Source organism: Ranitomeya variabilis, chromosome 4 (assembly GCF_051348905.1).
Source record: "Ranitomeya variabilis isolate aRanVar5 chromosome 4, aRanVar5.hap1, whole genome shotgun sequence".
NCBI lineage: Eukaryota > Metazoa > Chordata > Amphibia > Anura > Dendrobatidae > Ranitomeya > Ranitomeya variabilis.
The window spans coordinates 310,054,550-310,067,961 of NC_135235.1; the positions used below are offsets into that span (position 1 = coordinate 310,054,550).

Below are 13,412 nucleotides of genomic sequence, written 5' to 3' on the forward strand. Positions count from 1 at the left end.
TGGGTGTAAACTATGCATCTTGTTCCAGTACAAAACGGATGTCCGGTGCAAAAGTTGATAGGCAGGACCTTTATTTACTGTTTGCGATGCATCAGGCGAAATCTGCAACAAACCCACATGTTACAGATGCAGATTTTACACAGCTTTAGCCTTGCATCATCGTTCAACGCTTGTTTTATTCATCTCCTACAGTGAACAAATGGACAGGATCCGTTCACACAAAGAGCTGATGAACGTGGTGCAGGAGATGAAGCGGCGACTGCCACCCGTAAAGCTGAACCACAGCAAACCCAATACTTTCGATGCGCTGAACTACGCTTTGAAGTGTGTTCGACAGGTTCAAGGTGAGAGGAGCTTTTTTTTTTTTTCTCTTTGCCGTTGATGGAATATTGTCTTATCTGGTTGTGTTACATTAAAGTTTGGCTAGGAATTGACACAAAATATATATAATATTTGTGATATAAATCTTTTTTTTTTTTCTTTTTTTTACTTTTTACTTTTCAGCAAACAGCGCGTTTTTTCAAGTCCTCAGTGACAGCGGTACCTCGAGAGTGGACACAAATGTACATACAATTGAAAATCTTGGGACCATAACGTCAGAGCATCCACCGGTAAGTCCCCGTGCCCAATACTTCTAGAGGAACACACACCCCAAGTGTATGGAGACTTTGGGTGACACTATAGCAATCAGATCATTGGCTTATACAAGCCTCAAACACTCTTTTGGGCTCCATCTGACATCTTGATATATACAACAGATGTTCCTGGCGTTATCACTGTGCATATGCCAGATATTGATTGAACATAGTTTTACATTGGTTTAAGCAAAAAAAAAAAATAGTTAAATAATTGTTAAAGCAAAAACAAACCAGAAACACTTAAATCGCCTCATTTCCCATTCTGTAAATAAAAAAATCTAAAGGAACCTCCTAGAATCCCCCCGCAAAAAACATATTTGGTATCACAGTATTTGTAAAAGTTCTCAATTTTATAAAAGATCACATTGCTCACCCTGCACCCAGGTTTCTCAGAAAGTCAGACATATAAATATTGTAGATGGCCATCCTGTGTCTACAGCCGCTGGGCTATTAGCACATCTGACGTAGATCCATTCTATCCCCCGTCCTCTCTTCTAGGACACCTTTGTCATCGTGGTTTCTCTGGCCTCTGGGAAGATGGTGTACATCTCCAGTCAAGCAGCCTACATCCTGAACTGTAAGAAGAAGCTGCTGGACTCCTCGTGCTTCGTGGAGCTTCTGGCCCCTCAGGACGTCAGCGTCTTCTACAAGCACACCACACAATCGCATCTTCTACCGTGGAACATCGGAGCAGAAACTGGTAAGAGCCTCAAAACGCAGCCATTAAAGACCAACCGCAGTATTGGGAAGGATTATTTCAGTTAAGACTAGATTTGTCCCCATTGTTCAGTTCTTAATTTCTTGCTGAAAGTCAGATTATAGTTGGTGACATACCTATAGAGGCAGGTGACTTCTATGGGGCTCGGTGCTGTACTGGTTCCGCATCATATTGTTGTAGTGTCATAGAGACTTCCCACAGCCACCACTAGGGGGAGCTCTCTGCAGACAGACTATACACACGTGCCTTACGCTCCCCCTAGTGGCGGCTACATGTAACTAGCATAATACAAAATAAAATCGTATCTCCAATATTCAGGTATCTTGTCAATTACTTAATTATTTTTTAACTGTAATGAGTGATTAACTTTAAATGGGGGCATTCCTGTCTAGTCTCACTAAGTCCTCATTCAGTCAGCAGTGTTTGTTCGCATACGTAAAAAAATGAGTGCTTTGGATCCCAGTGTTATCTGTATTTTTCATGTATGGAAAAATAAATGACAAACATTGTCTTTTTGCTATGTTAATCACACGGACTACCCACTGATGCCATTATGGGCTAATGGGGATTTTCCCTGATCCATAGACTTGTGTTGGTCGTTTTTTATTTTTATCTCTGATGCCAGGGAGAGAAAAAAACTGACTGTTCTCCAAGATTTTTTGCATGGGCAAATGGTCTGCAAAAAAAAAAAAAAGTGAACAGCACCATAGATTACAATAGGTTCATTTTCTGTCCACGGAAATCTCAAAACGTGCGGGAAAACACGACTGATTGAAGCGTAATACATGCCATTGATCTGATGGTTGGCAGGGGGTACGGCAGCACTGCTTCAGCGTGGAGCACCCTTCCTCGTTTTTCTTGCTCCACTGCACTTCTGGCCAGCACCGATCACCTGTATGGGACTGTGCTGCTGGTCCCTGCAGTCTATAGACTTCTTCACTTATTACACAGGGTTTGTGGAAACCCGACATCCCAGAAAGCAAGCTGTCAGTAGACCCTGAACCAGCAGGGCCGGGGAGGGCCGATTTGGTTCTGACGCTCATTGTGGTTAGTTTATTAGACCATGTATATCTTTATTGTAACCTGTGTTTCACTTTTGCAGCTTCGGTTTATGAATATACTCAGGTGAAGTCGTTTTTCTGCAGAATAAGGTAAGATTGCTGTCGGTTTACGCACATTTTGGAGAATGTTTAATGCCTTTCTTTTGTGTCATTTAAGATTTGTCCATAAAATTAAAGGGTTTGTCTAGGATCCACATATATTTCAACATTGGCCTAAAGATATAGAAATTAACAAACACTTTAATACTTGGCCCCCAGGTCTAGTGCTGCTTTCCAGCCACTGCCCCTGACTTTTTTTTTTGACAGTCTGCAGTGATGACATCAGCACCGCAGTGCAAGTGACCGCTGCAGCCAGTCGGTGGGCTCAGTAGCTTGTGCCATCTACATCACCGAGCTAAAACTTATTCCTTTTAAAATATGGCGACACAAACACAGGCCTGGTCTTTACGGGCTTAAAAGAGAAGGGGATTTCTAGAGGAGATGATTATTTTATGGTAGAAACTCATAATATAATTACACCATATTCCAGGTCTTTAGATTTTCAGAGTTTCTGGATAATCGAATATTGGATTAAAATCTACACTTTGTACATATAGCAGTAGAGTGATATTTAGAAAGACCTAAGTAGATGACATTCCTTTAATCTAGCATCTAATAATTCAGAAAAGCAAAGCTCTAGATTAGCATTTAACTAAAAGCAGATGACTAAGCAGAGAAAAATAATTTTGTCTTTCTGGCAAAAGAATTTTACTTTACAATGACGATTGAGTAATCTGGCAGCTGCTAGGTCTATAGATGCGGGATTATTCTCGCATGCAGAGCATCCAAATGATTTTATTTTTTTCATTATTAGTGCAGTCCTTTATTCGGATGCCTCAGATGTGATACTTTCCCGCGCCTCTTTGTTACTCCCCTCCTGTACAATAAATGCCGACCTGCTAATGAGTCAGTGCGACGGCCGGTGTGAGCGGTGGTCTTGTTTGGGATTATTGATGTTCTGTCTAATCCATAAATTACATTAAGTGGCACTTCTGATGAAACGCACTGAGCAGAGCATGAAATTATTGTTTGAGACACAATTCTCCCAACTGCTTGTGTTAGTGAGATATTCCAGTTATATAACCCTCTTTGTGAACTGAGGACTTTCCATTTGTAGTTAATTTAAAGGAACTGTTCAGAAAGGAAATGGATGCCTACTGCACAACGGGAATAGAGAAAATCCTTGTTGTGTTCCACCTTCTCTCTCTGCTTTAGTTTTAGTACTATGTATCACTACCTCCTCATAGTACGCCCTTAATTCTAGCACAATTAATGCACAAGATCGATCTTTCAGAAAGTAATAAAAAAAGTTTAAATCGATTCCTATTACAATTAGCCCTTTATCATCAGTGGAAAAGCTGCTTATCTAGGTTCCAATATGGTAGTGCTTTTTCAGAAACCTCATTCCTACTAGTGATTGAAATTGAGTTTCACAGCAGTCTGTAAAATGTAAGTGTAATGTAAATGTAAGATGTCTTGCTGTACAAAATGTTCTTCCTACTGAAATCAAGTTGACGATCTAAAAATGACAATAGAATTGAATTTTGGATTTTAGAAAAAAAATCATTCCTAAACATGAAGAAAAACATTTGGAATTGAGTTTCACAACAGGCTGTAAAATGAGATGTATTGCTTCATAAAATATTCATTCTACTGACATCTAGTGGGCGATCTGAAAATGGACATTGAACTGAAATTATATATAACACACAAACACTCACTCTCTCTCCCTCTCCCTCCCTCTCACACACTCTCACTCACTCACTCACTCACAAGAGTATAGTATTTTCTTTTTTCTTATTCTTATGTATTAAATTAGTTCAGATGCTGAAAGATACAAGCGCCCGCCTGGCATTCACTGCCACCCCACCGCCTGGATGTGTGTAATTACATAACAGTAATTGCCTTGCGTTGAGAAGATTAGATCAACAGCTGCTTTATCTAGAGGCACTTAGTGAGGGTCACATGTTCCGGCATTCACATTATAATGTTAGTCTTGTAAATTGATTTTTACCCTGTTTTACTTGTATCTCACAGCAAATGTCAGTACATTGATGGCCGGTGGAGCTACTTAACACGCTGTGCTAACTCATTTGTGACTCTTGTTTAGAATCTTTAAAATGAACTAAACTGAGAAATTGACAAAAAAAGTAATAACGGAATGCAAACACATAGGGACAAAAGACAGAGGTCTTTGATGGATAAATGGGTGGGGCTTAACATGTGGGGTCTATACTAACCGTGACAGCACAGCAACCGTTCGGCAGTTGGACTGACAGGGTGGATAGCAGCCTCTTCTTACCACAGCTTCCCTTGTATATCCAGTGTTAGATCAAATAAACAGGGTGGACAGCAGCGTGCGCAGCCTCTTCTTACCGCAGCTTCCCTTGTATATCCAATGTTAGATCAGATAGACAGGGTAGACATCAGCGTGAGCAGCCTCTTCTTACCGCTGCCTCCCTGGTATCTCCAGTATTTGATCAGATAGGCTGGACAGCAGGGTGAGCAGCCTCTTCTTACCACAGCTATCCTGGTATATCCAGTGATTAGATCAGATAAGACTGGGTGGACAGCAGTGTGAGCAGCCTCTTCTTACCTCTAACCTTTGGTACCTCCAGTATTAGACCCCTCCCCCACCACCAATTTCATCAGTACAGTCTGACCTTATAACATGTATATTGGTATCTCAATTTTCCGCTGATAGCATATTAGGAGAAGGTTGCACTTTTGTCAATTTGCCTGGGAACACCTGCCCGCCCAGCTATAAGTGCATATGTATGGGGGTAGCTTTTGGCCAAGTAAGAACACTGTCTTCAGTGTGTTGCCTGCTTTAGCTCATGGCTGGACATGTGATTTCTCCCGTTAGTGCAGCAGTAATAGTAGTAATTATTGGAATCTTCCCCGCTAATGGGCTGATTAGTGCGGCTGGAGATCAGTGAGAACGGCGAGTCTTCTGAGTGCCGCAGTCTTTTGTGCACTTGTGGCAACACTTGGAGCCGTTGCTATGTAATCCCATTACTTGTTGAACACGATTTCCTTTTCAATCAATCTCTCATCAAAGCAGCTAGCAATTAATTGTGGTCCATCCATGCCTCCCCTCCTCTATTCGTCTTACATAACCGTATGCCACAAAGTGGCAGGAACACGTTACACAAAAAATGCCGCATCTGCAGCCTTCACAATGGAAGCGCCGACCTTCTGCTGAAAAGACTGGAGACCCGTCGTTATTAGCCTCTAATTATCACAACAAGTGGAAGTATAGTCAGGTAGATAAACCGCAGGCTTTATGCAAAGACAGACACTGATGAAAATAGCTTGTAGGTTCCTAAAATAAACCCTTTATTGTCTGCAGCGGACATGTCCTCCTGTACAGTGCAATGTAATGTTACCTCCTGCACGGCTCTCATCCCTCCGGTCTCTGCTGTCTGCTCATTACGTAATGCTGGAACTTGGACTTTAAAGCTCCGTTATAAGATATCCTCTTTTGCCAGCAGGCTTCATTGCTCTGAAGCATCTAACATGAAAAATGTATATAGCCTTTGTCTAAAGACGTACTACTGTGTCCACGATTACAGAAATCTCTCTAGCCTGACTGCAGTTTTCCTCCCATCATTGTTACTTCTGCTCCACTTTACTCTTGCTTTACCTTTTTGCTTCTATTGCATTTTAATTCCTTAACATCTTCAAGATCTCTGATTGCCATCAGTGAATAGAAACTATTTTAATAACCTTTAGAGGCTGAGAATTGAAAATGCCTGCCCAGGTTTGGGCTGCTGCATTTCCATGGCCCATGGGTCTACGTGTGGGCAGCCGGGAGGGTTTTCTCTAACTTTAATTCATGTTGCATTAACGTAATCAAGGATTGTAATTTAATTTCTTTCAGAAATGGCGAGGACCAGGATCACGAAGTCCGATACAATCCCTACCGAATGACACCCTACGGTGTCAGGGTCCGCAGTTCCCCTCATGTCGAGCCAGAGCCTTGCTGCCTCGCTTTGGTGGAAAAGATTCACTCAGGATATGAGGGTAAGTGGCAACAAAGCTTCTGTCATTAGGACAGGCCATCCGTAGGTGATCCGTGGGACCTTACCCTATTATGATTATCTAATATTGCTTTTATTGGGGGATATGAGCCTGAAATCTCACTTGGTTGCTTATATCGTAAAAGTATCAGTATGATTATACAAACATGGCAGACACTGGGGTCTTAAGCGAGCCCCCTACTGCCATAACCATGCCATCGGCACCCTACAATTTGCATTGTGATACGGCTGATGAGCATCAAAGAGGATACCTATCCTTGTTTCCAACCTCCTAAGTGCCACTCTCATTATTTGACATTGGCATCTAGATGGTTAACCGATGCAGTTACAGCTAGGTTTAATGCAGCCTGCCCCTATGCTGTATAGAGGGGGCTCAGCTCCACACGTGCTGTGTGCACATCCGCTGTACATGTATGACATATCACCAGTGGAAATCTGGCGGCGTGGCCCCCCAGCCACAGTGGGTTCCCTGGGTACGCTCACTGGCCAAGCCCTCACTGATCAGACAGGCCATAAATATGCATTCAGAGGACTCCTATCCCCTATTAGAGACCGCCATCAGGATAATCACAGATTATCAGAAATTCTGCTTATAAGACTGATGTATGTTCTTCTTGCAGCCCCCAGAATCCCCCTGGATAAGCGGATATTTACCACCACACACACGCCCGGCTGCATGTTTCTGGAGGTAGACGACCGGTGAGTTGTTGTTTTTTTCTCCTTTTGTTCTGTGTGCAGCAATGGCCTTACAGCGCAGATCTGAGTCATGTAATGACCGTCTCTGAGGTCACCACAGCTGTTGCGTACGTGCAGGTTTCTTCATTGTGAGCATTGTCACCCGGTGTACCCAGAATTTATTAACCCCTTGTGACCCAGATACAGTCAGGAGGCTCTGTTTTTGCAGTTTGCCATTACCTGCCGTCTTCTCTCTTTTAGAGCCGTACCATTATTGGGTTACTTGCCACAGGACCTGGTAGGAACCTCGGTGTTAACATACTTGCACCCTGAAGATCGTCCTTTGATGCTGGCCATGCACAGGAAAAGTAAGTTGGTTATAATTCCTAACAAATGGGAGAGGGTTGCAGTTTTTGGCAATGAAATTTTGCTAAACGTCTCGATGTAATATCCCACTCTTTCCACTATCTAGCTTGTAGCATCCTGATGTATGTGAATGAGTACGGTTTTGAAAATGCTCCCTAATATCTGAAGGAAAAGCACAGTAAGGCTATGTTCACAAGTTGCATCTTTGCAGCATTTTTTTATGCAAATTTAAAGCTGCGGTTTACAGTACCAGCAAAGTCTAAGATTTCAGAAGTCTCATGCGTATGTGTATATATATTATATATATAATATATATATATATATATATATATATATACACACACATTTTTTTTATTTTTTTTTTCCCCTGACTGTTTTGGAAAACTGCTGCATTTTTGCAAACTGCAGCATGTCATTTCTTTCAGGCGTTTTTTCACTTATAGGGAGCAATGGGCAAGTTCAAAAATGGAGAGAAAAAGAGCAGGCATCAGGTTTTGTGGCATTTTTGGTGCAAAAACCTAAGGAAGTTGCATCATGGTTTTTTTTTTTTTTTTTTTTTGCTGGCTTCTAGTTTATCAACATGCACATGAGACCATAAAAACACAGTAAAACCTGCTTTTTGTAAGCATCTTTATTACCAAGAGAGAAGGTTTTGCCTGCAGGAAAAAAAAAACTACAGCAACGTGTTAACATAGCCTAAGAGCAGTAAATCTCTGCCCCTCCAGAGTACTGGGACTGGCCATGAAAATGTCCCTGTAAACCACTGCTTGACCTCTGGGTCAGGTGAATGACAGACTGGATGTCATCATAAGGAAATCCGATTTCATTTTTTCTTCTGTGCACTGTGATAATTTCCTATAAAGGAGACTTCCCTGCTGACTAATGAAAAACCACACACCTATGTATCATCATTCCATCCCACATCAACTTGAGGCTTTGCAGCTGCACTAGAATTTAGCTATGTATTACCTATCGTCTGGTCATTGGTGTAGGAAATGATATGTGATAGAAAAACATCTCCTTTCTCTCCTTCTCTTTTCTTCAGTCCTAAAGTATGCCGGGCAGCCTCCGTTCGAGCATTCCCCAATTAGGTTTTGCACTCAAAATGGTGACTACATCACCCTGGACACCAGCTGGTCGAGCTTCGTAAACCCTTGGAGCAGAAAAGTGGCGTTCATCATTGGTCGGCACAAAGTCAGAACGTAAGTATCATTAGAGGGGCTGATCAGAGACAGCTCTCACTATGAAGATCTCGGGGTGACTGTATTACTCTGTGCAGCAATCCCTGCAGCCGGCACCATGTGTCACTACTTCCCTATAGCTGCTTGACCTCTGGCGATCAGCCCAACTATGGAAAGGGTGAAGGGATCCCTAATGCAATTGCTCATAAGTAGAGCTGGCCCAAATCGATTCTCACGTCGAATACCATCGGCCACAACAGTGGTCTATGGCCTCTTCACGGGAGCAGGAGTATCACCTCTTACCTGACGGCATCCAATGCTTCTCTTTTGATTACGGTTATGTTACATCGCGGCCAAGTGGTTAATCAGAAGAGCCACGGATGCCGCTACTCCCGCTCCCATGCAGTGTTGTGGCCAGTGGAATCGGACTCTACTAATTGGCAGTCTCATAGTTATATCATTTGGTCATGAATGTAAAATCTGATTTCTATAAGCGCAACGAATTCCACTTTTTTTTTTTTTTTCTTTTATAGGGGTCCCCTTAATGAAGACGTCTTTGCTGCCCGAAGCACAGAAATTAACAACGTCGACAAGGAGATTAAGGAATTGCAAGGACAGATCTATAAAGTACTACTGCAGGTACAGTCGGTTTCATTGAACCATTAAATGTTTAGGCGGTGTAGTATGTTCTTCTCTGAAAACTAAAGGCCCCCTGCTCATATTGGATAAACGTCGGCAGGGTTGCTCAGTCATCTGATGCCTTTTTGGAAGTTGCGGGGCTTCCTCTGAAGGGCCACCAGTGTTATTCCTGCAGGTCTCCTTTGCCGTGCTGTCTGATCGCCCCTCTTGGTCCTCATTCCTTCTCTGAGGTTATGGTCTGTGTCCAGCGTTACACTGGTCTAAGAAGTTTTGCACAACATAGTTTTTAGTCCGCCAAGTATTTATGGTGTCTCGGAACAAAGCGATTATGTAAACAAGTAAGAACATGAGAAGAGAATTGTTTTTTTTTTAAGGATGTATTTAGGCCAGTGTGATTGTTTCCAGGCAGTCTCTGAAAGGTCCTCCATTGTTGCTTTCCTCCACTGTCATTGTGAAAGGTAATTTGCCTCTGCAGGGAAGAATGGTGTATTGCATCACTGCCCGCCGCTCCGAGCTGCTAATATCTGGTCGTATTACATAGGACACATCCCTGACCAATCTGCGAGCAGCGTGCGCGGTGACTCAGTGCTATCACATGGATCTTTATCTGCTGCCTATCAGAAAGGCCGCTCGGCTTTGGCTTTGTCTCCAGTTCTTTTCTCTACAGCTTGTTTTCTCTTTTTGCATACAATGGGACATGTGTTGAGCCACACAAGTGCTGACGAGAGCACGCCATATTTTGCTAAATGGTTCAAAAGCTTGGAAATAAAATGATCCAATTTTTTTATTTATTTTTTTAAAGAAGATTTTTTTATTATGAACTTTCTCTCCCTCGCTCCAGTCTTGAGTGATTGCGGCTTGGAGTTACGGAAAAAACAAAACAAAAACCTTTTATTTGGCAAGAATGAAACTTTATAACTTTCTAAAGTACTTTCTGAATCAGTTCCTCAGTTTCCCAGAATGTTCCTTGCTGTCAATGACTGGAAACATTCTTGTTTATTTTTTATTTATTTCATACGGCTTGCCAAATCGTACCATAATGCTCCGACTAGCCGGCGGCTCTCCCAATCCGAGTGTGACCGCTTCCTATTTCTATGCGGCTTTCACGCTCGGACCTGCAGAGCAGCAGCAGTGTGAGCATTGCGGTCTGATCTCGGTCCGATTTATATGGCTGTCTGGCTGTGCCCTTAGGGTAATGATAGTCATACAGGACTGGAGAGAGATTTGCGTTGCTGACAAGGAGAAACGCCAGTAGACTCCTTTACCTAATGATGAGCCCTCCGCACTGATTCCTTGAAGTAAATTCTTATGCAAGACGCCACTTTCTTGTATAGCAATGACCCCGTGTCAGCATTAATAATGCTTCTTCCCCTATAATAATCCTCCCCTGTCCACACTTCACCATTCACACTGATCGATAAGGACTTTGATCTTCAAATGAAAAGTAAATGATTCTTATGTTTCATGGTTACACAATCCAACGATCCACTTCAGAGATGTAAATGCTGCACTTCTGTAGACCTCTCGCATAAGACTTTAAATAGACTTCTTCTAAGCTTCTTACTACTCTCCGGTGGCTGCTTTTTTTTTTAAATGCAGTCTTTTGTTTCCTGTTATCAGCCATTTTATAGGCCTGGCCTGAGCATTTTCTGAATTATTGCTCTAATAGGATTATTATAGGTATTAATTTTTTTTTTTTTCACTATATTGCAATGTTCCTCCGGGAAATGCATGAATGAATTGAAAAATGAGCATTATTATTCCCATGTCACAGATTGGATAGTGGTAGACCATAGAGGGACACGCTCCCAACTAGTAAGTTTCATTTCCAAGAGGAAAACTAGGAGAGGAGTCGGGTAAAGGAAGCCAGCTTACCAGAATCCTACATCTGGGGGACCTGCGGACTTCTCATATGCCCCACAGTGTCATCCTGCAATGCAAGGCACATTAGTATATACGGTAGATCACTTGCTGTGGTCTGTAACATGGCGGCACAGATATACATTTTGCTTTTTCTCGCAGATTTAGATTGATTGTGCAGCAATTATCATAAGATGTTGTGTCCTTTTATGCATAATTTGGCCAGATTTTACATCTTCAATCGTTTCCATGCAGCCTGTTCACAACAATGGTTCCAGCGGCTACGGGAGTCTGGGAAGCAACGGCTCCTACGAGCATTACATAAGCATGGCCTCGTCCAGTGATTCCAATGGCAATTGTGTGGACGAGATGCACAAAGAACCGGTAAGGAACATCAATTTCCAGTGCCATTCTGCCGATGTTTTCTTTTGTCGGTGTTTTGTAGTCTTGTTATGACTCATATGATGATATAAAAATATACTATATTTTGTGACCGTGCCGTCAGTACCTTCCAATGACCTCGTGTTGTAACATGTGCATGAGAATAGAAAACAAGTAAAAAAAAATTTAAACATATGTATGTAGTAACAATCATAGAGAAACAATGTACACCAGAACCAAATTTACAAATAAAGTATCAAATTTAATTTATTGAAATGGAAAATAAATCATGCACTGATTAAAATCTGTAAAATAGTGGGAAACCACCAGGTGGCGCTACACTCCCACAGAAGGAAGTTAGTACAGGCAGGAGTACAGACGGGAGACTATCCAGTGATCCCACCTTTATACGATGTATCCATGACCTGCCAGTGTTGTGTTCATGTAACAAACTGCATATAGGATTTAGAAGTGAAAAAGAGCGGCAGACATAAGACCTTCATAGTTTACAGATCATGGGGAAACAGATGTGTGCACACACAAGTTGTTACCTGTGTAGGAATGTGTAGAAAGACCCCGATGTACGTTTTTCGGCGTACTGCCTTCTTTTTCTTGTTTGTTCACATTTGATGCTCGATTTTGTAAATTTGGTTCTGGTGTAGTTTTTTTTATTTGAATCCATTCTCCAGCGGTTTACGTGACTTGTTTTCCCCCACCCCACCCTCGTTACAGATGACGTTAAAGAAGGTGTGCACAGACATTAACCGCATCAAGAACATGGGACAGGAGGCATACATAGATACCAGAAGTAAACGTCCGCCCAACAGACGAGAGGTGCTGGACAAGGAGCTTGTGAAAGGTGATTGTACCCCACATCTTCTTGGGTTGTGGTCTCGGCGTGTCCCAAACTGACTAGTGGACACATGTAGGACCTATGGTTGAGTAGGCATGCGCCACACAAGTGTCTTGTAGCCATGTTGTGAATATTACTATTATTATTATTATTATTATTATTATTATTATTATTATTATTATTCCATAAGAAGTGTAATTGCGCCACCTAGTGGTGAAGTAGTAGAATAAAAATAATCTGTCATTTGTCGATAAGGGAAATTTGGGTAAAACTGATAATTTCTTCTTTTAACAGCCAAACCGAACCAAAACGCTTTCTTCAGGCCTCATCAGGAGAATGTGATGGTGGAGGGACAAGCGGCATCATCATGCGATGCCTCCAGAAAAGGCCAGCAAATCCCCTCCTACCAGCAGATCAATTGTGTGGACAGTATTATTAGGTAAGGCACGAGTGTGTGTGTTTTCTAGGGTCAATTCTCAGCATTTGGGATTGATAAGTTTTTAAATAATTTTTTTACTGATGTAATTTTTGTTTTCTGCTCTATTTACATCTAAACCCAAAGCGCAGACAGAGAACATAGAATCACTGGCTGATGGCTACACCTACAGGGGGCCAGCAGGATCACATACTTGGCCCCCATTCTAGTGATTCCATTGCCTCCTGGACAAACATACTTAAATAGCCTGTCTCTGATGTGTCAGAAAAATGCGCCACAACCCCAGTTTTCTCTACTGCTAATATTTCTATATGTAAATCAAAATAATCTCAGCAATCAGACAGCTAAGGTGTTAGCAGGGAGTGTGGCTGAAAGTCTGCTGATTTATTTCTAGCAGGAATTTTGTAGAATAGTGAGTGCAGCTCTGCAGTATAATGAAACATGCAATTGAAGATAAGTACAGGATCAGTAATGTATGTACACAGTGACTGCACCAGCAGAATAGTGAGCGCAGCTCTGGAG

The 13,412-nt window shown here is 42.1% G+C and overlaps 1 protein-coding gene across 3 annotated transcripts in view; it reads left to right on the forward strand.

Moving 5' to 3' along the window:
• The window catches only part of PER3 (period circadian regulator 3), a 43,494-nt gene that overhangs the window by 12,679 nt on the left and 17,403 nt on the right, over positions 1-13,412 (forward strand). For all 3 annotated transcript variants that reach the window (XR_013213238.1, XM_077250406.1, XM_077250407.1), the window contains exons 3-14: positions 193-344; positions 505-611; positions 1,137-1,338; positions 2,459-2,507; positions 6,340-6,482; positions 7,120-7,198; positions 7,436-7,542; positions 8,586-8,742; positions 9,255-9,360; positions 11,476-11,604; positions 12,334-12,460; positions 12,749-12,893. Coding sequence is in view for 2 of the 3 variants with exons in the window: in XM_077250406.1 (XP_077106521.1) it covers positions 193-344; positions 505-611; positions 1,137-1,338; positions 2,459-2,507; positions 6,340-6,482; positions 7,120-7,198; positions 7,436-7,542; positions 8,586-8,742; positions 9,255-9,360; positions 11,476-11,604; positions 12,334-12,460; positions 12,749-12,893 (1,503 nt within the window). In the remaining variant the exon portion in view is untranslated. The remainder of the gene's footprint in view (positions 1-192; positions 345-504; positions 612-1,136; positions 1,339-2,458; positions 2,508-6,339; positions 6,483-7,119; positions 7,199-7,435; positions 7,543-8,585; positions 8,743-9,254; positions 9,361-11,475; positions 11,605-12,333; positions 12,461-12,748; positions 12,894-13,412) is intronic.